The following is a 22,546-nucleotide window of genomic DNA, read 5'->3' as shown; positions in this document are numbered from 1 at the left end:
TGCTAGCTTACAACTTAACTCTCCATGCACGCACAATTTGACATCACATTTTAAGCTCATAGCCAGATAGGGAGGATGAAGCACTTGGATCCAGCAAATATGCCCCATATTATCCTGGTCCTATACTGCATCATGGTCTTCCTCAGTGATTTTCTTCTAGAAAAAAGGTGCCGGTACTGTGTACCCTTGAGATCCCCCAGGGGGAAAAAAGCAGTGGTCTTCCCACATAGCCAGAGGGATTCTCTTGTGAGTTGCGCCATACCTGTTTGTTGCTCACATCAGTAGCTTAACAGGTGGGAAATATGCAGGGCTCAGGGGATCCCCTTTGTCGCAGGTGGGGTGAGAGTGGTGGTGCCAGGGGTGCTAGTGGCTTGGTGTGCTGTGTTTAGCTGTATTTCCTAGCACCATTGTGATTTATGATGATACTAGTCATGAAAAGCAAGTTTTTAACACACTTAGGGTTGGGTGGGTGTGTTGGGGACAGAGCTGCAATGTGGCACAAGCTCTGCGGTTGCGAGATGTAGGTTCCCACAACAGATTCTCAGGTTTCCAAATGGGCACATGGGCCACAAAAGGTGGGTCATTCCTCATCTAACCATTGCACCACGCTATCATATTATCCCACTGTCAAAGGGAAAGGCATTGCAAATAGTATCCACTAGGTGGCTTCCCCTGTGGGCATAATTTGCACCTCATAATTTTAAATATGCGCAAACCAATGAAAGTGGACCTTCTTCAACAAGCCTGAATTAAGCCCATCAGTAGTTTCTCCAAATTTGGAAAAGAATATACAGTGTGCCTTTGTGAAAATTATAGTGTCAATGCGCCAATTTTCAGCACTTTAAAAATTGTTTTTCCGGTGGCATTTTTTATTAGGCCAGTGTAAAATTTGGCACATTCATAGACCCCATCATACAGATGTATTTCATTGTGCAATACCATGCATGCTTTCCTTATCCATTGTTTGTATATGTTATGTTGGCTGAATCTTTATTCTGTTATATTGAAAACTAAGGGAAAAAAGTGTGTGTGTGTGTGTGTGTGGTGGTGGGGATTAGGTAGAACATATTAAGGGAAAATCTAATCTGGATATTAGCAAAGCATGCCTGACTGTGGTCAGGTCAGAACTCACCCCACAGAAGATTCAGCTGAAGAATAAGCAGCTAAAAGGCACTCTCCTGTCTTGACTGCCTCCTCCAGCACAGAGGCAGATCCAGAATAACTCCCAGGCTATGTGCTTCAAGGGGAGTGAAACTCTGTCCAGAACAGCCTTCTTACAGAATGAGGAAAGGGCAACATTTCAATTTCTCTCACTTTCTCCTTTTTCCAATCTGAAGTACAGTTCTTCATATTTTAACACCAGTTTGCAATTTTTAAAAATAGTCCCCAAGAAAATTAATCAGCTAATCTTTCCCACTATTGCATATTTCTATGCATTTATGCCTAATACACACTTCTTCTTTTTGCAAAGCAATGTCCTCTAATATAATGCATTTTTGTATGTTGTCATAATGAATAAATGTATTTTAATGGACATTTTCCTGCTAGCATATTCATTTTTGTACACATTACTAGGTTGGACAGCTCTATTGCAAAATTCAGAGAAGTCCAATTTTTGAAAGGTGGCTGTGTTTTGGTTTGCATATTATTATTTCAGAAAGTACAAATAAGGTAGGTTCACTTTTAAATGCAAACTGAATCTTATTTCTCCCCCATCTTTATCCAAACCTGGCTCAGTCCCAGCCAATGGTACTGCTATCTTGTCTAAATTAAGAGTCAGTTTATTAGTCCAGATATTTGCTGATCTCAAGATTTTCATTGCCTTTCTCAGTCTGAAGGAAAGAGGGACAGAAATATATACCAAGACACTTCCAACTCATCTAGTGTGTGTGTGTGTGTGTGTTGTTTAGGCTTTTATATCTGTGCTGTTAAAGTTTCTCAAATGAATCCAAGTTCCAAAACTGTTTTTTTCCAAAGCTGTAGAATTCCTCCATGCCTTTGCCACCAATAATTTTCCTTCTAGGAAAAATACAATCATTAAATTTTCATTGTCTCCTTCAAAGAACCCAAGAACAGTGTTGTTTTTGGATCCTTAAATATTAGTTGAAAAGTTATTTGTTGACATCCTTACTCCAAAGAGTACTGTTTGTGGAAATATCAGCCTGCAGAATCATACGCCTCCAACCTTTTTGGTCTTGTGAAGATGCCTCCTTTTTGCAAAGGCTTTTGCAAAATCTTTATGGATTTTCCTATATGCTTACTATGATGGCTTAATGGCTTCTAATCAAGATTCTGTTTCACTGCTGTTCCTCAGTTTTGGAACCCAAACTTTACCCCTATACAGTTGTTAACCCTGCTAGTGTCTCTGTAGATTCCCATATTGGTTGTTAATGGTTGGCCTGCCTGATATTTATGAATGGGTTTCTAATAAAATGTATGACCTGATGTGCTTGCCTTCAGCTGACTGGCTCTTGCCCCATTTTACCCTTTAAATGGTCTCAAGAGAGATGAACGATGCCATTCCCTTTACTGACACGGCTCCCTTGCTTAAAATAGTTTATGGTGTAGGAAAGTTTGCATTAGGGACCTTTGTGAGGCCAATTTCTTCGGCCTTTTCATCTGCACACGAAAAGTAACTTTTAGAAAAGGGTTCTCCTACCACCCTACTGGTTCTGCCTTTCACCATCAAGAATGATTTAGTCCTGACCTTACTTCTCACATATTTAGGATACCCCAAAACTAGCTATGGTTTATTTTTATATGCGTTAAAGTTGGTAATAAATTTACATGAGCTGGGAAGAGTGACAATACTGTATTTTGTTAGAGATCCCCAATCCCTCTTTGCTCCACTTTTATTTCCCTTCTTTTGTTTCCCTTGTGAATGAAAAAGTTGGACAATGTTTCCATAGTTTTCCTTGGAATATTCATAGGAAATACATGCAACAGGCATAACACCTTAGGGCTCAGTCATGATATTCAATTCAAGGTATTCAATTGCTTTAGTTTTTGTATAATTGCTTTTTTTATAATTGCCCCAAAGTTCATGTTCTTTAATTTTTCTAAGTTCTTTGCCAAAGAAACTCCAGCGGGTGCAGAATGCTGCAGCGAGGCTCCTCACAGGGTCTCTGCCATGGGAGCATATTCACCCAGTGCTTTTCCAGCTGCACTGGCTCCTGGTGGAGTACAGGGTCAGATTTAAGGTGCTGCTTTTGACCTTTAAAGCCCTTCATGGCCTAGGACCCTCGTACCTACGAGACCGCCTCTCCCGGTATGCCCCACGGAGAGCCTCAAGGTCCATAAACAGCAACACCCTAGAGGTCCCAGGTCCTAAGGAAGTTAGATTAACTTCAACCAGAGGCAGGGCCTTTTCAACACTGGCTCCAGCCTGGTGGGACGCTCTGCCTCATGAAACCAGGGCCCTGCAGGATCTGATTTCTTTCCGCAGGGCCTGTAAGACAGAGTTGTTCCGCCTGGCCTTTGGCTTGGAGCCAATTTGATTCCCTCCCCCTCTTTCTTTTTCCTTTTTCCTTTCTCCTCCTGTGATGAGGCTGCATTTTAATATTTTAATGTTTCAATATTTTAATGTTGTATTTAAATCTTGTTTTTAAGTTGTATTCATTCAACTTGTTTTTATTATTGCTTGTTAGCCGCCCTGAGCCCAGCCTTGGCTGGGGAGGGCGGGGTATAAATAAAAATTGTTGTTGTTGTTGTTGTTGTTGTTATTATTAGTGCTACCAATTCATTGTATGTTTCAGACCTTTTATCTTTGTTTTTTTTTTTATTGAAGCCACTGCACTGCCTCCTTTCTCATGTTCAAACACATTTCATAATTAATATGAAGTCCAGAAAGCAATGCAAAGTCCTCCCATTTTGACATTACACTTTGGCCTTTTCCAGACTTAAGAACGTTAAAGCAATGTCATCCACAGATTCAATATCCATTGTGTATTCTCTATCTGTATTTCTTTATCCCTCTAGTACCTCTTATAATGTTTGCTAATGGTTTCCCTGAAAATGCAGGGGAGATAATAGACAGCCCTGTTTTGTTTCCCACCTCAGGTGTTAAGTCCTGATCATTTGTCTACACCACCATCCTTGTATAGTTGTTTAAGTAGAGGTTTAAACAGATTATCCATCTGCATACTTTTACATAACTCTAGCAGGAAATTCCATTCTACACTATCAAAAGCTTTGGCAGAGTCAAGAGATATAATTGCTAATGGTTTCCTTGTTTCATTGCTAATATAAATGGTATTTAAAATTATCTGTATAGAATCTGCAATGTGTCTCCTTAAGGTCCATTCTCTCCAAGTTTATGGTTCTTTGTCTTTAAAGCACACTTGGATTGAACAGCCCTTCAGAGTCTAGATTGCTCTCTGACATGCTTTTAAACAGAGAAGTAAAGATGGTGGCCATGACTGGAACCTTGGCAGCAGGCATTTCACTACACGGAGCACCCAAAATAAATGTTTAAAAATGGAAAATGGAATCACCTGGTAAAATAGGAGAGGGAGAAGGAAAATGGAGTCACTAGAGTGATGGGGGGAGGGGTGGGGCACCCAAGGGCAGTGAGGGAATAGGAGCGGTTGGTGAACTGCTCAGGGGGGTGAAGTACTGGGGAAGGAAAGAAGGAATGGCAGAACACAGTGGGAGAAACTGGTGTTGCAGGGAGTTGATTAGGAAAAAGTGGCCTCAAATGGGCATTGGCCTTGCCCATACTGCTGCTTTGAAAATCAAGCAAATGTACTTGGGAAAGGAGCACTAACCATTTTCTCTTATGCCATTTACCCAGTGTAGATTGCAAAGAAAAACATAGCAATACCGTATAGGACATATGTTTTCCACTGTGTAGCTATCAGCCGTTCCAGGAGGGGGACAGGAGTGATTTATTTTGATGAAATGGTGTGGAAGCTGGTTATTCTTCTCTGAATGCTGCTTCTTCAAACTTTATAGTAACCAGTTGGGACAGCTAATTAATGAAAAACCTTTACCCCATCAGCAGCTTGAAGATGATCTCCCACATCATACCTACTTTTGCCCCAGGGTTAGACTAAACCATGGAACTGCACGCACTCCATCCAAGGCGCTTTGACAATGAGTTTATCTGGATGGATTGATGGAAGCTTGGAGGGTAAGGAGTGGTTCCCAATCCTGCATGTGTCCAGGAAGAGCCAAGAAATATCTCGCCTCAGCTTGGAGCTAAGCGACTGTCAAATTGCTACATTGAGTTAACAGAACTTTAAAAATAAAAATTCATTGCTCATCCGGTCATTTATTCCTTAGGTCAAACTTTAAATGAGAAGCAATGGGCTGTTATTTTAGTTGACCTGCTTATAAAGCTGATAAATTAGGGTACTCTTTGGAGCTAATTATTTTTTCTGCGCAATCAAATTCTTATTGATAATGGATATGCTAATGAAACTTGCCTTACAATGACAGGTTGAAGAAATATACTTGAGAAATCTTCTCTTAATTGCTGTAACAGAAATGTTGATGGAAAAGACACCATGCCAATTATTTTTTATTTCCTTTCCAAATTATTACAAATCAAACCAAAGTACGGTAATTCAATTTAATACAGTTTCCAAAACAGGTTTCCCGCTCCTGTTACAAGGTATGTCCAGGATATGCCCCCACTGCCGCGTCAGTTCTCACTTAATCTCTAGTTGACATCACTTGACAGTTTCCATTGATGGAAATACGTTTATTACTAATGCATCGGAAGCATGCAAGGTTCACAAGCACCCACACACTGGCGGCCAGCTATGTGATTAGCAGCCTGATTCATGATCTAGTTAAATCATTATCTTTGGATTTAAATATTTATATCTGTTTGAAATACTTCAGTGTTTATATGACTGGGTAATAAATTGGGCTGTAGGTATGAATGTTCCTCTAAATCTTTTGGCTATTTAAAATTAAACTAGAAGAGAGCAAAAGGCACAAACTTTCTAACTGCCATTTTTTGTGAAGTCCTAATGGTAAAAGGGACCCCATGAATTTTCTCCCATCAGAGGGCTTCACGAGAAGGGACGTGTGGCAGGAGTTATTACCACATGTACAGAATTCAAGAGGTACCAAGAAAAATATACTTTCTTGCCACAATATGTCACTGAGGATTATTCTTTTGTGAAACTAGCGTTCAAGTACGTTGTCTGTGAGTGTGCTTTGGGGGCATGACCAGAAGAAGAAAGGACTAAGAAGGGGGAAATTGCAGCTTCCATCCCAGTCCCTCAGCTGGAGCTGCTCCTGTTGTGCTGGTAAAGATGGGTTTTATCCATCCGCCTGTCAGGTAACTTGAATGTGATACTGCTTGTTTGCTTGCTTGCTAGAGTGTTTGCCCATATTACTTCAGTCTGACAGTTTTAATTACTTGCAGCTGGTGTGGGGAAGTTTTTCTACACGTGGACCAGTGTCCCAACTTCAGTTGGCTGATATAAGAGCAGGCCAGTGGTGGTACAGCAGGGTTAAACCAAAAGTGGGGAGACACCAACAGGACCTACCCCCTTGGACTGCTACCTGTGTGGCTGAACCATTGAGCAAAATAAGCATGTGCTTAGGGCATCAAGGGAAGGGGGGCACCACAAAAAGTTCCCATTGCCAGATTTATCATGGACCCTGTGGTGCAGCTGAAACAGGCGCCACAAAAAAAGGCTCCCACAATATGTGCGTCATGAGTTCAGTGCAACAAAAAATGTAAAAACAAGATTCAGTCATGCTGAACTTTATACAAATAATTGTAGAAGACAATATTTTATGGTTTATTGTTGTTTATATTTTGAATTAGATGGGGGCACCAAAATATTTTCTTAGGGCCTGTAAGGGTCTTAATCTGGCCCTGACTGCTACTTTGGTGAGGCATAAGGACACCCCCCCCCCATCAGTTAGGAACTGAATTGTTGGATATGTCCCGGAGAACAGATTTGTGACCCTGATCTGTAGGGGGAGCCTGGGTGGGGGAAAGTCTGGTTCTAACATATTCCCCCCTGAGTGGGAGGAAGACACAGCATAGTTACAGATATCATAGTCCTTAAACTATATTAGTCCTTAGCTGGACCATAAAGAAGGCTGATTGCTGAAGAATTGATGCTTTTGAATTATGGTGCTGGAGGAGACGCTTGAGAGTCCCATGGACTGCAAGAAGATCAAACCTATCCATTCTGAAGGAAATCAGCCCTGAGTGCTCACTGGAAGGACAGATCCTGAAGCTGAGGCTCCAGTACTTTGGCCACCTCGTGAGAAGAGAAGACTCCCTGGAAAAGACCCTGATTGTTATGTACTGAGTTGAATAGGATCCAAATTGCAGCAGTCTGATTGGTCCTAGAACAAGGCAGCAGTATGATTGGTTGGCAGGAACCACCCAATCATGCTCCAGATATAAGTGAATCCACAACCTGATTGGCTTAAAGTAGAATTCCAGAATTAGCCAATCATGTGCAGCCCATTGTGTAAATAATGTATATAAAGCAGATACTTTGAGGGGACTTTCAATCATTCCTCCTCACCACTATGAGCTGAATAAAGAGCATCAAATCACTTTGCGACTCTGAGTATATTTCACTGATGCTGGGAAAGATGCAGGGCACAAGGAGAAGGGGACAACAGAGGACAAGATGGTGGGACAGTGTTCTTGAAGCTACTAGCATGAGTTTGACCAAACTGCGGGAGGCAGTGGAAGACAGGAGTGCTTGGCATGCTCTGGTCCATGGGGTCACAAAGAGTCGGACACAACTAAACGACGACGGCAACAACAACAACAACAACAACAACAACAACAACAACAACAACAGACTATCATCTTATCCCTAACTTTTGTACTTCATGTAATTTTATTGTAGGATGGTGTCAATATGTGTTTGAATGATTCTATAGCATGGAGTTACCATGCCCCTGTCTCTATTTTTACATCAGTTCCAGTGGTTATAGGCAGGAGAAGGTATAGCTTGGGTGTGGGAGCTGATTGTTATTTGGGATCAAATAGTAATCCCTGAACTGATCTCATTAATTCCCCTCACCCCCAGCCAGTTAATGTAAGTGCATTTTAGAAGCTGCATGCTCAATTCAAAGAGGCGTTTGATGCCACACATAATTTTGTCCTCCTCAGAACAATTCCTGAGTGACCGCTGCCAGATAATGAATCCTTTGTGTTGTATGGGGGCAGTATTTGGACTAATTTGTTGTGTGAAAGCTGGAAAGGAGCTAGTACGCTCTGGACAGCGAGCACTTTATAAATCACTGGCAATTCTACCTGGAGAACTCTGGAAGCATTAATCTGCAATTTAGTTTATTGCACAGAGAAAACCATAATTACACAGAAAATGGATGCTATCTGCAGAATAATCTCTTTCCAAATCAAACAATCAACGTGACTGATAAGGCATGCACAAAATGGCACTATAAAACTTCTGTAACAAAATATGGATATGAAAGGGATTTGCTACCATTTGACGGATGGCAGCAAAGAAGTTACCTGCTGACCTAGGTGAATTGCGCGATTTTATGCAGGGAGAGTTCTATGCAGGCCTCTGAAGAGGCCCGTCATTAGGTTTGAGAGACCCTGGTCACAATCCCCTGTTGATGGGTCTTGGCAGATTTACCTGGTGACATTAGTGACCCAAATAGCACTGCCAGTTGCGTCTAGTCACTATTTAAACTTACCACACAGCCCCAGAACACTGCTATGTCAGGGGAACATTATGGGTTATTAAAATGGCTGGTGGCATTTTAAGGGCATTCGTGATGGGCACCGAAAGAGCCGGAAGCTGCCTGAGGATGCCAGATGCTGGCGCTGAGCCCCTCGATCTTTCCCCTAAATACTCTTTGCACATAAGCATTGAAAGACACTGAACGCTGTTGGGCTTTTGAGCCAAGCCTCTCATGCTACTGTCAGAGGTCCACCAAATAGCTACCAGGTCTAGCTGCAGCTGCACAAAGGGCGGAGACAGCGCCTTCTTTTCCTGGCAGAATGCACCAGAACGTATGACACAGCATACACATACCATTTGAATAGCAATGCCCATAAACTTGACAAGGGCGCTCCCCTCAAATATTTGGGGGGGGGGGCAGAAGGGACCTCAGCCCCTGGGGGGGGGGTGGCTCCTATGGCCTCTTGCTATATGTTATACATCTGAACCACCTGAAATAGGGGACGCTCATGGGTTTGATAAAGCTGTGACTCTGTTTCTGCATTAGGCTCAAGATAATAATCTATAATCTGATAAAAGTCCTCTAAAATGGGCAGGATCTTTGTTTTTGTTTTCGCTTGGGCAAGGCTTTGGAATGTCAACAAGACACGCTTAGAATTTTATTGTTGCAATTTGTAAAGACTGTCAATATGTCTTAACATTGTGCCTATTCACAGTGTTTTATAGCAAAGCCGGGCTGGTCATGGGAAAAGATCATAGGGCCGGAATTTCTTAGATGTCAAAGATAAGAAGAGGATAAAGACATTGTTTTGTAATGGAAGAAATTATAATGTTTGCTTATTAGAAAGTCCAACCAGCCCAGCGTTTTACAAGAGGACACACCAACAGCGTCCCACATGCCTGTTCCACCCATCCTCCTCTGAATTCCAATCACTACCAATAATGTTCTGCTACATAGGCTGCCCTGCATTCAGCTCAGGCAGGTTTAGGTTTAGGTCTACTGTATTTACGAATCACTTCCTACAAGGAACGGTTCCAAAGTGATATGCAAGTATAAAATGCAACACATACACATATTAAAAACATAGTCCAATCATTGGTGTCAGCCAAAGGCCTGGGAGAACAAAAACATATTTGCCTGGCATAGCATGTGTTGCCAGTGCCCGGGCCACGTGGATTTGGGGAACGGAGTACACATGCGCATTCAACTGCCTGACAGCGTCCACATCACCCAGGAGATGGCAGCCACAGAGATAAGAAGAGTCATTCCGTTGTCTGGAGAGGTAACTTCCTGGTTCTCATGGAGAAGCTGTTTTCAATGGAGCCCAGTGACAGAAGCACACCGCTGTGTTGAGGCGGCACTAGGTTTTGAAATTTTGTACCCATTAACAATTTTGCACCTGTGGCAACTGCTCCTGTGTCTCTCCCCCCCCCCCCACATCTGCATCAGCTTTGAACTTGTTTTTATTGTCAAATCACTTCAGGAAGTTTTATGGATAGTGATTTGTTAAATCAATAATAAATATTGGCTGCAGGTGATGATAGCTGGAATTCAACATCATGTTAAGAATCACAGGACCATTCTAAGATGGTCATTGTAGGCAGCAACACACAACAGACACACACACACACACACACACACACACACCACACACACTTCATATTAGGAAATACAGTATCAATAAACTAAACCTGAAGCAGAAGTCCCAACTGGGCTGGAGATACATCTTGTAGAATACTTACGATAATATATAATCCAGCCCTGCTCTAATCACCTTTTAATAGTTGTGTACCACTGCAAACTTTGTTGTCGTTTGGGTGTTTTTTTTTAAGTGTAGCTGATCCTTCTGATTCCACCTGTTTTTTTGGGGGGGGTATTTATTAAGTATATATGACAACTTAGTCACATAGGTAGCAAATCCCTCTGATTTTATTTGGGCTCTTCTATAAATAGGCAAGACTTTTCCTTTCTATTTCATTGTACAAGGCCAAGTTGTGATTTTTATACCCCATTTATAATTTTCTAATTGTATTCATTCACCTCTGCTTCCCCCCCTCTTTTCTTTTTTACTTTTAACAAAAGCTCCTTGTGTTGAACTTTTTTGTTGTTACTGCTTTTCTCTTTGTGGGCACAAATAAACACTACTTATGTGGGCAAGAAACACTGGAGGGAAGGAATAAAGAAGAATGGGAAACAGCAGAACTTCAACATGGCATTATTGGAAACAATCATTTTCAGCCACCCACAAAGCGCAGAGCAAAAGCTGTGATCAGGAGGCTGCTGAACGCCCCATGCATAAGATAGGATGCTGGGAGATTACTGCAGGGACAAGTGGAGTCACATTGGAAAAGACATGTGACCCTGCTTAAGAACTGGAACAGCAAACAGACTATTGCCACTGAGACAGAATCCCGTGTTTTATTGGGATCATTTAATCAGGATGTAGGTAATTATTCTGTATTTATGGGGGCAGGTATAACAAGGTTGGTCAGTGAATGGAGCTATTTAGTTAAGCAACAAAACCACAGGGCAACTCAGGTTGCTAAAACCAAGAACACAATGAACTCAGAACTGTACTGCCGCACAATTCTCTTCATGAGGACTCACTAGCTCTATTCATTCCAACTCTTGCAGTGCAAGAGGGTTAAACCAAGTGGAACCAGTGCGCCATCTGGTGGTGGGATGGCAACACACGTAAGTCACTACAGTACAGTGGTACCTTGGTTTAAGAACAGACCTGTCTACGAACGATTCGGTTTACAAACTCCACAAAACTGGAAGTAGTGTCCCGGTTTGAGAACTTTACCTCAGTCTAAGAATGGAAGCCGAACAGTGGAAGGGCACTGGCAGCGGGAGGCCTCATTAGGGAAAGCGCACCTTGGTTTAAGAACGGTTTCGGTTTAAGAACGGACTTCCGGAACAGATTAAGTTTGTAAACTGAGGTACCACTGTATGTAGAAGAGGGGACAGTGGACCAGAAGAGGACAGTGATTGCTTACCTCATTTCTTCCCTGCCGTTTGCCCCTTCAAACTTACCCCCTGGTTGGCTAAGGGATATTATCTCCCTTCCCCTCTGGAAAGAAAAGCAGCCCCATCCTGTTCTCAGTTTCTTCCTCCCTCATTGAAGAGACCTGCCAGGGATGACATGACTCCCCATAACATGCAGCTTGGGCCTAAGGGGCGAGACACACTCCTTGTTTCGTGCCAGACCTGTGTACCACAATACGCTCCTCTAATGTGCAAGGCATGGTTTTGTCATGCAAGGAGTCTACACCAGGGGTCAGCAAACCTTTTCAGCACGGGGGCCGGACTATATTTTGAAAAAATAATAATGAACGAATTCCTATGGCCCACAAATAACCCAGAGATACGTTTTAAACAAAAGGACACATGTAAAAACACACTGATTCCTGGACTGTCTGCGGGCCAGAGTTAGAAGGCGATTAGGCCGGATCCAGCCACCAGGCCATAGTTTGCCTACCCATGGTTTACACAAAGTGTATACATGTAGCTATGTTAGTCTGAGTCTGGAAAAAAAAAGTGTGTTCTGGCTTTGATAGCAGATTATGACAGAAGTTGTTGGGAGAACCCTGTTCTTCTTTCAGAGCTGCAATTCCCAGAGTTCCCTGTGAAGAGATTAAACCACTCACAATTGTAAACCAAAGAGGAAGAGGTGCATCCTAACAACTATTATTATTATTATCATCATCATCATCAACCCCCTTAACTTCTCACAATTCTTTGTGGAAGGCCAGGGCTGTTTGAAGTGGTGTAATAGCACCAAGTTCAGTGGGTCAGCAATTCACTCGGTTGCACTTCTCAAACCTGTCTCCCTTGTGAGTTTTAATTCACCTCACTTTAGAAAACAGCTAGCTTGAAATGCAAGTAGCATCTGAAAGATCAGTCTCTTAAGAATGCTCCTTTTTCCTGCATTGGGAGCCTCTGCTCAGAGCCATCAACTGACGCTGCATTTAAGGAAATGTGTTTGTGATATGAAAATCTGAGAAAAGGCTAAATGTTGATGAATTATCATGAAATATGCATCCTCCAAGGAGATACTTGCCTTGGATAGGTATGCACCAAGCTGTAAACTTGAAAGTGAGCATGGCACCAGTAATTTGGAAACACTTGTATCAAAAAAAGGTACACCCATCGGGAATGCAAAGTGCCATCAGTCCTAGACAGCTGCATTGTTTTCACAAGGAAGATGGAGGCATGAAAGGCAGTCTGGTGAAGCAGGACAGATTGCACATCTGGAAATATCAGCAGAATTTTAGTAGCTTGAAACGAGCCAGCATAGAAGCGTGTGGCAGGCTGCTACAGCTGGCTTTAGAAACAAGGAATCTTGCAGTTAAACTTCCTCGCAATGATGCTACAATTTCAAAATGCTCCCCATGAGAAATTTTCCTTCCTCCTTAGTTTAGTTTCTCATGCAGTAGCCAAATCTCTCTCACGCGGCTTCCCCCCCCCCCAAGAGTTCCTTAACTTCAAGTGTCTGAATGGGGGAATGGGCTCTATATTTTCTTGTCCTATCCTATCCCACTCCCAACCTGACGGTTTCTGATTGATGTTGATTGCAATTACCTGTTTTGCCCTCTTGACCATGCATTTCCTGCCCAGAGAAAGTGGGGAACCCCAAGTCTTTACCCACCCAGCTTTCAGAAGCAGAAGAAAAATATCCAAAATGGACTCACTTTGTAATTGTTTAATGAGCCAGCTTCACAACCCATGATTTGAAGCTGCCATGTTCAGAAACAAATCCCTGCTTGTTGTAAAGCAGAATTCCCTGGCTCATAAAGCTCTGGGATTTATAGAAAGCAAAACTGTACTTGGCCAGTGGAGCAGAGGAGACCTTGCAAGTCAAGGCTTGGCTCAGGCTTATGAAGGGCTCATTCATGCAGCAGTAAACCATGAATGGAAAACCACTGGCTCCCCAGTCCTAGGCTAAACCATGGTTTCGCACTACGTGCAAGCACAAGCAAACGTGAGAAAGATTGAAGGGAGGTTTATACAGTCCTAGAAATCTCATTTTCGCCACTGAAATAAATGTGACCCCACAAACTGTATTAAGCAGGAGATAAAACATACAGAAGTTCTTTATTGAGAGAAACGTCTCTTCAGAAGAAATATTTCTGTTTCTACAGTGTTAGAGATTGCTGTTTGTTGCAATGATCAGTTCAACTCACAGTAATTGCTTTACTTTACTTTAATTCCTGTACTGAAAAAGGCGTTTTCATAATTACTGCAAATGTTCTTACATAGACATATTTCTCCTTAGGAAAGAAGGTATATTTAAAGCAGATCTAGAAGCATTCATTTCCAAACAACAAACCATGATCAAGTATTCTCATTTGTTCAAAAAGGTAACAAAGGTATATCCGAAAAAAATGCCTTTGACATTTATCTGTAAACTTTAATTACTAAAAGAATGGCAAAATACATCAAAACCCCACATTTCCATCTTAAAAATAACTACAAATCTGGACAGGAAATACAGAAAAGGTTTATTATGGACGTACCCCACTTTGTTATCTGGTGAAGGAAATTGGAGGCAACAATTTGGTGCATTACAGACAAGCCAATATACAGTAGCTGCACACCACAATTCATTTTTGGATCACAACTAGCATTCTTTACTATGACTGTTAGTACAGAAATGTTCTGCAGTTAGAAAAAAATGAGAATACTCTCATGCTGTACAATACCATGTGCAAGTATGTGTGTGTGTGACAGATATTAAAAATTAAGGAACCAAATCAATTTAAACTCTTTTATGCCGACCTGCTAGGTTGCAGACCCTGGAATGTTCAGCACACAAAAGATTTTGCAAGCTCCAGACATAATTTAAGTGCTTCTCAAGTGCAAAGCATTACCGACTAAAGCTTTTCAAAGGTCATTTAATTACAGATACAAACATCCTCTGCAAAGATATGAGAATATGCTATAGGACCCTGGAGGTCGTGACAGATTTGTATATTTTTAAGGAAGAGAAATGCTATATTCCACTCCAGTAGTTCTAGTCCCTGATGAGCTTCTCCTGATTGAAGGCATTTTATTTGTAGGAAATGGACCACTCTTTGACAGATGCATCGTGAGATGTTGTTACCAAGGTATGTTCATCCAGCCACGCCAAGCTGCTTACATGATGTAATCTGTGGGCATCTGACAGAAGCAACAGAAAATGTAAATTGATGCAACCAACCTCTTCCCAAATTTGCTCTTAAAAAGTTTAGCAGGAACGTACCTTTCATACCAGGGCTTATGCATGAACTCCCCTCTCCCCTCCCAGCACCCTTGATGTTTGCTCACCTGGGGCCCCTGCGCCATTGTTGCGCGCAGTGTGATGGCAACACACTGGTCAGGTCTTTAATTTCTATTCATGCTCTTCTAGACCTCATCTTCCAGCCTCACCAACCTGCACAATCCCCTCACTCAGCCCCTATGCATGACTTCACTTCTGTTGGGAGACCCCGACACACAGGCAAGAGCCGCTGGAAGCAGCCCACATGACAGGGGAAGAAGTGGCGACACTAAGGGCTTAACAGCAGCCGCTCTGTATCAGGCAGAATTGCGGCCTTGATGTTGAAAAATCTGTTTACGAGTCTTCATCCTTCAGGATAAGTTTAGCCCTGTGATTTCCCTCAAAAACACTATTCCCCAACTTTTGTTATTCCAAGAATGCAATGAACGATGAACACAGCACTTTAGATTTCTCCGTAATGAGAAGGCTATACTGTTACCTTGTATTTTAACTCGAGTCTCTGGGTCACTCACTGTCCAAACATAAACCATCATATCCATTCCTCCAGAAGCAAAGTGCTCGTTATCTGGTGACCAGGCAATGCAAACAATCTTCGCATGGTGTCCATAGAAAATATTATGCTCCTATTGAGAAAGTGAAAGTAAGACAATCACTGATTTTTAATCCTAAAAATGAATTAACCATTGGTAAAAAAATCGAAGCTCTTTATGTCCTAATTGCACAGAAACTAATAAAACCCAATGCAAGAACTACTGAATAAATTCCAATTCAATCTAAAGAGGGGCAACAGATTCCAAGAGAGGCTTTAATAATATAAATTAATTAGGACAGCAGTCAGTTCTTCCACTGCCACTTACTAAGTTGTTTTCCATTTGTATTTTCAGGACCCCGCAAAGTGTTAAGTCTTGCTTCAACAGCATTTTTATGACTAAATAAACCTGCTCATGAGGGATATTTGATCTATGTGCAAGGTTTCTACACTGAATGAATGAAGGAATCTTTATTTGCGTCAGCCATCGGCCACAGCAATAAAACAATACAATATACAAAAAACAGAAAGAAGTCCTGCTTACCGCATAGGCATCGGCAACGCTAAACACAGTGACCGCCTTGCTTGCATCTGTCACTGCCAGAAAGGCACCATCATGAGAGTACGCCAAGTCAGTCACAGGACCTTTCGCTTCCAGTGTCTTTTCCTCTTTCTTTAAAGAAGTCCCCTGGATTGCATACAGGTACACTTTTCCATCCTGGAAGTTAAAATATGCGCAGGAGTCAAGCTCTCCTCAGAGTGCCCAGAAAGGCCTTGCTGGCTTTCAGATCTTTTACTGCCATGGGTGAGAAGCCTCTCTCAAGTCTTGCACCAGAAACAGTTCACACCCAACTGCTGCTTTTGAATCCGTTATTAAGGCATAGGAACAGCACATTTATTGGAGAGAAAGAGAAGGGCAAACGGCAGAAGCAATTTACGGGATAATTAGAGCTGAAGCTACGAGAGCATCTGAAATTGCTATACTGAAAATGTTTCCACAAGTGTTGCCACGCTGTGGGAGCTGCCAAGTGCTTAATGAGCAGAAAAGGCTACCTTAAAGAGGAAAATAAAACCCTTACTGTTCCTCCGACGGCTGCCATGCCGCCTCCAGGATGAACTGCTACCACTTCTGGTTCAAAGCCAGGGTTATCAATTGCAAAGCACTTCTTCTTGTCCTTCATCAGAACGATCTGTAACCCGAGGAGTAGGCAAATCACATTGAGGTACTGCTAGAAAATGGTGTTCCACTACGCGCTACAGGAGGCTTCCCTACTCGGTCCAAAGCACCCCTTCACATGTCCAGAGCGGTGAGAGACACTTGCAAATGGGAGGCATTGCTTATTGCTGCCTTATAGGGCTGGGCGATATATAGATATATCATACTCCATATCGTTATATTGGGTTCATAATTTTTGACCTGGCAATATATCGTGATGCATGATGTGTGTGTGTGTATCTGTATGCGCAATATGCAAAAATCACAATGTGGGAAAACCGTGAAGCCAGCCAATGTGTCTCTCGATTCCTGCAGCCCCGGTTAACACACTGCAACCACAGTGCCAATGAGACACAGCCACCCACCATCTTAATTTGCCTAGAGGCAAATGTAAGAGCTCAATGGGTGTGGCAGGGAGTTTGTGTGTGTTTCTGTGTGTGCTACACTTTCAAAACAAGTTTTAAAGTGTGCATTATGGTTAAGAAACTTATTATGCAATCCAAACCACATCTACTCGGAAGTAAGCCCAGCAGCAAGAGTTTGTTCACCCCTCAAAAAAGGAAAAAAAGTTGGCTTGCATTTACACCAGTGTAAAATAGCATAAACTTCCCCCACCCCCTGCCTCAGTAATGTCAACAGCCTGTGCTCTGACTCTTTCCAGTACCTAGTAATGCTTCTGCATCTAAGCACTACAAACCAGTTACCAAATATCACTTTAAATAGCACCATGAGAAATCCAAGTAGAAATAACCTGCTACACTTTCAAAACAAGTTTTAAAGTGTGCATTATGGTTAAGAAACTTATTATGCAATCCAAACCACATCTACTTGGAAGTAAGTCCTATGGAAGTCAATGGGTCTTACTCCCAGGTAAGTGGGGTTAGTCTTTAGTAGTTATATTGCATTACAATACAATCCATTTTTCCTGATACGCACCTCTCCAATGCATATCACCACTGCGTACCCACCAGGTCCAACTGCAATGCATTTGGGCTGAACGTCCATTTTAATAACATCCTGGCCACTGAAAAGGGAAAGGGGAAAAGGAGAGAATTTTTTCCTTAGTTGAAGGAGCTGAAGTCACTGGCAAGAATAGAACCAAAGGACCTGAGAGCAGATATGAAGCATGGGGATTTAAGGAGTGGTACTTTGTTATCAGGAAGATGGGCAATTTGGGCAGCAGGGTAGATGTAAAGGACCAAGGTGGGACAATGGAAAGCTGTAGTAGTCAATGTGCAATATACTTCACCAATTAAAAAATATGAACTAGCATTTGATACTTGGAGAAAGGCATCTTTCAGCACATTAAAGGGCAACCGAGAACATTTTGCACATCCCACATCTTTTAAGCAGCAGGAGAATTTTTTATTCTCAGACACTTCATATTTATTTTCCTACATTGCACTGATATTTTAACTTGCTATATAAGATGAGAAACGCAACTGTCCATTGTGCATTATCAATCCCATCTGCTCAGCAGAGTAAAACTGGTGCTTTTTTATAGCGCAGACCAAGGATAATGTTGGTTGCAGAAAGAACAACCAAAGTTGCTTGTGATATCTGGTTTTCTGATATAGTGCTTTAACACAGCAGAATTAGATGGCCCGAAAGTTTGGCACGGTCATTTTGTGTTATGCTAAAAATAAATTATTTGTGTGGAGGTTGACACACACGTTACCTGGTGTCTTTTTTGCTCAGACTGGTGTACCGCACAGTATCATCCATGCTGCAGCTGACCAGCTGCTCCGACTCATCCACAGCCATTCGTGAAACCTGGTTTGTGTGTCCTTTCCCAGTAAAGCTGTCATTTTCCCCCGTCTCAGAATCCCAATAATGTGAGCAAAATATTAAGGAAGTTTTCTTCAGGATGAGCGTGACACCCAACATTTATTGCAAGGAACAATCAAACCGACTCAATTCCTAAGTTGCGCTATGCACACATATCACTAAACCTCATGGTTTGCAAAGCAACAGAGAATTCTTCCCGGTTGCAACTTGCATGCAGCCCTGCTGTAGAACTTTCTGAAGATGCCTCGCTGAAACTAGCCAGCACAGTATCTTGGGTGATGGCACAAAAAAGGCAATGTGAAATTCAGTGAGATAGAACAGCTGCCATCTTTGTGTGGGGCAGATTTTGTTCAAAACGCCAACCAAATCAAAGAATTGCACTGACACTTATACTGAAAACAGCAGCCTCAGTGGGCGAGATGGATAATCATAAGGCTTTCATTTAGCAGTTCAGATGAGAACTGTGCTCTAATACTACCCTGCATGCCAAGAATGCTTCAGTGAGTAGCAAACATTAAGAGAAAGGGAAGAAAGACAGCCATATATAGCAGCACAGCACTAGGGAGTTTTCATCTGCAAAAAAAAAAAAACCCATTGCTTGGTTACTCAAAGGATATTAATATGCCCATCATGGCTTCCAGAGTAGATATAGGATTTCCCCCCATTTTTATGCACCGTAAGACATTGTATTGATTTACTGTGACCCTGAAAGAAAGCACACATAATTAACACAAACTCTTACACTTACACAGATAGACGCTCAAGTTACTCACAGCACGTTGTGAGCACTTGTTTCTTCCTGCCCAAACCTGGGCTTCTTTGCACAGATTTTGGGAAGAACCCCCCCCCCCCCCCCGGAAAGCTTCGCCTAACCTCAAACTACTCTGATAATAGACAAAAGGGAAAGTTGACAAGCCCACAAACCCTCTTCCTATGCGCTTCTGGGGCAGGGGGAAGAAGAGGAATTGGTCCCAAGCTATTGTCTTATCCTTAAAATAGTCTATTAAAAACAACAACACAGGGCAAATATTATCCTATTGTATGTTACAGGCCCCAAGGAGCTTACAATGCAAATTATGACGTGGGGGAAAGTAGACAACAGAGGGAAGGGAAGGAAGACTATGCACCCTGTTCAGCTACAAATATTTTGGCTTAGTTTCTATGTAGGAGACTAAGACTGTGCCAAATGCTACAAAGGGGAGAAAGAGGTGGAATGATGTAAGCAGTCTAATATGAAAGGGGAGGGACAGGAGAGGGGCAGAGCCATTTAAGATTAATGGCTATTTTCAGGTGGCCAAGAATGGTGGGGTGTCAGGCAGACATACACTGGGATGTTCTGCATGCCAACTCCAAGGGGCCTTGAAACAATATATTCCCATGAGATGTGACTGCAACAGGACTTTCCATCAGTTTTAAAAAGAGGGTTGTCCTCGTGGCAATTTGAGTAGGCGGGGGGGGGGGGAGGACTGCTGTTTAGGTTTGGCATTCAGAAGCAGATGCACAGCTAGCTACTGCCTGAAATGCGCCCCCCCCCCCAATATTTAGAGGCAATTGTCTTACTGCACTCAGACCACATTTCCCCCAAACTAAGAGATCTTACAAGTGTTGATTCTGTTCTGATTTAACCAGGAATCCTCCCACCTGGCAAGCACTGAACATATTGTTCAGAACTGGCTGGTTTGCATTAAGTAAAGTCACTTCTCGTTTGCCACCCAGAGTGGCTGGGGCAACCCAAACAGATGGGTAGGGTACGAATAATAAATAAAATAATAAATAAAATAAAATACTATTATTCCAATTACTACTACTACTACAGTCATACCTCAGGTTGAATGTGCTTCGGGTTGAGCGCGTTTGAGTTGCACTCTGCGGCAACCCGGAAGTAACAGAGTGCGTTACTTCTGGGTTTTGCTGCTCGAGCATGCGCAGATGCTCAAAATGACATCATGCGCATGCGCGGAAGCGGCAAAATGCAACCCGCGCATGCGCACATGCGTCTTACATTCCGTTCAGGATGCGAATGAGGCTCCAGAACGTATCCTGTTCGCATCCCAAGGTACCACTGTAGTACTACTACGAAACAGTGTAGCCAACCGAACAAGAGCGTCCACAATGTAGCTCAAGCAGCCTTTCTGTTAAATGGGTCTTCACAACCACAATGGAATGGAATCATTTCTGTTGGAAACAGACGGATAATGCTAGCAGTGCATGATTAGGAAACTCGAAACAGCCGGCTCAATGATTCCACAGACCTTAATGACACGAAGGGGCTTATCCGGATTGTTCTCATCCAGATAGTTGATGTAGCCAGAAAGGGAGACAGTCAACAAGTGCCCCTTTTGCCACAGGCAGCCCAGCTGCTGATCCAAAACATTTGATCCCATGTTAAAGGTATTCACAACGCTATTAGCACCAACATCCCAGATCTTAGCTGTCTTGTCTCCAGAAGCAGAAAGTAGGCGGTTGCCATCTGGACTCCAACTAATCTGTTGGAAGGAAACAAAGGGATTTAGAGGTATAGGCTCGCCCTAAATACCAGAGACAGCCTATATTTGTCTTCCGTGCACATTTCCCCAGATGGCGAGTTTGAAGACGTCATGCAGACAAGCTGACTCGCCAATATGAGACTGTTCCATTTATTTTAATGTTTATTATTTTGCTTTCAGTTGTACTCTAGCAGAATGGGTATTTGCTAAAGAAGAACTTCAAGAGGAAATAACTGATATTATTATTAATTATTATTATTATTATTATTAATATTAATTTTTTCCCTTCTAGCACAACCTATTACTGTGCTCTGGAGGAAGGATTATGAATATGTATTTTTAAAAAGCTATTCCAAGTAATTATTACGGCTTATTTTGAATTCTGTAAATACAGCTCTGGGAGAAACAAAGAATTAGAAATGAATTGAGTCCATTCTGGAATGCAAAGCTGAATGCAAAAGCATTTCATGAATTAATCAATCAGAAGAAGATTCCACAAGCATCCCAAATAAATCTTACAATGTAAAGCATCGCTTTCAGAATGTCTGTTACTTAAAAAACAACAACCCCACATAGTGCTGCATCATCTTAGACGCCCCCTCCTTGGGGAAAGAAGGCAGAATCTCTGTCCAAAGGTGGCTTCCTCTGCCCTTGGTTTTTCAAAGTACTTGTATCTTTTTTTTTAAGGGACAATCCTGCCTCCCTGATTACTTGTCAATCAAGAGGCTTTTAAGCCGTCCATCTAACTCAAGTCAACAAAATACCACAGCCTAAAACTGGAACCAAATTTTTAGCAAACCTGGATTAAAATCTAGAGGGACTGCCCAGGAATCAGTTCTTGTACAGCTACTCACAGCATTTTGCTGGCCCTGAACCCAGCTGCATCCTCCAGCAGCACCGTTGCCAAGAATGCCCATTGCTCTTGGCATGGCTGGGGGCTGAAGCTTTAGCCCCCAAAAAGATAGTGAATGCTGGCATAACACCTCATGGGTTTTTCAATTAAGAAACTCCTTCATGCCTGATAAGGGACTGAACAACTCTGTCACACTTGCATAAGCATAAGAGGCAGCCTTAGCTGCAGTGGAGCCAGACACGATTTGTGCTGTTGCAAGAAAAGCAGGTCCATATAATGCCTGTGGAAATCAACATAACCTAACAGTCTGGTCAAAGAGAGAGAGGAGGAGGCCCCAATATACTCACTGCATAAATGCCTCCATCGTGTGCCTTATTTCCTCCTAGCGCACCAACTTTCTCTCCAGTTTTGCCATCGTAAATATATATCTTTTCAAAACCGAAAATGAGACAAAGTATCAGTTAAGTGGGTTTGGGTTTTTGGGCAGCAGTTAAACATACTTAACGCCCACCCCACATATTGAAACACCAGCAGTTTCTTTAAAGTAGGCAGATATTTAAGTATCAAAATCAAACAGTGTACTCTGGACATCAGAAAGCAATGGAAAGTGTTTAATGAAACGCAGTTACCAAAGGATCCAAACATCTGAAATATAGGAAAATGCTATTCTTGGCGTTGCCTCTGGGTTAAGGCAATCAATGTCAGGCTTGCTTCTTTACCTTCAGAAAGTAGTTTGTATTACAATCAAGTCCCAAAAGGAACCTAA

At 42.3% G+C, this 22,546-nt stretch overlaps 1 protein-coding gene and 1 long non-coding RNA gene across 2 annotated transcripts in view; both read right to left on the bottom strand.

Annotated features, from left to right (window-relative positions):
- LOC310657941 overlaps positions 1–22,546 on the bottom strand; it is a 194,110-nt gene that overhangs the window by 90,849 nt on the left and 80,715 nt on the right. The gene's annotated exons all lie outside the window — the stretch shown is intronic.
- The window catches only part of WDR1 (WD repeat domain 1), a 29,055-nt gene continuing 20,221 nt past the window's right edge, over positions 13,713–22,546 (bottom strand). Inside the window, exons 7-15 of the mRNA XM_083399019.1 lie at positions 22,128–22,208; positions 20,694–20,927; positions 19,059–19,146; positions 18,332–18,488; positions 17,590–17,677; positions 16,517–16,627; positions 15,982–16,155; positions 15,387–15,531; positions 13,713–14,808 (exon numbers count right to left, since the gene is read on the bottom strand). Of these exons, the coding sequence (XP_083255145.1) occupies positions 14,699–14,808; positions 15,387–15,531; positions 15,982–16,155; positions 16,517–16,627; positions 17,590–17,677; positions 18,332–18,488; positions 19,059–19,146; positions 20,694–20,927; positions 22,128–22,208 (1,188 nt within the window). The 3' untranslated portion in view covers positions 13,713–14,698. The remainder of the gene's footprint in view (positions 14,809–15,386; positions 15,532–15,981; positions 16,156–16,516; positions 16,628–17,589; positions 17,678–18,331; positions 18,489–19,058; positions 19,147–20,693; positions 20,928–22,127; positions 22,209–22,546) is intronic.

Source organism: Podarcis tiliguerta, assembly GCF_965153285.1.
Source record: "Podarcis tiliguerta genome assembly, chromosome: 9".
Classification (NCBI taxonomy): domain Eukaryota; kingdom Metazoa; phylum Chordata; class Lepidosauria; order Squamata; family Lacertidae; genus Podarcis; species Podarcis tiliguerta.
This window is presented reverse-complemented; position numbering and strand designations above follow the sequence as displayed.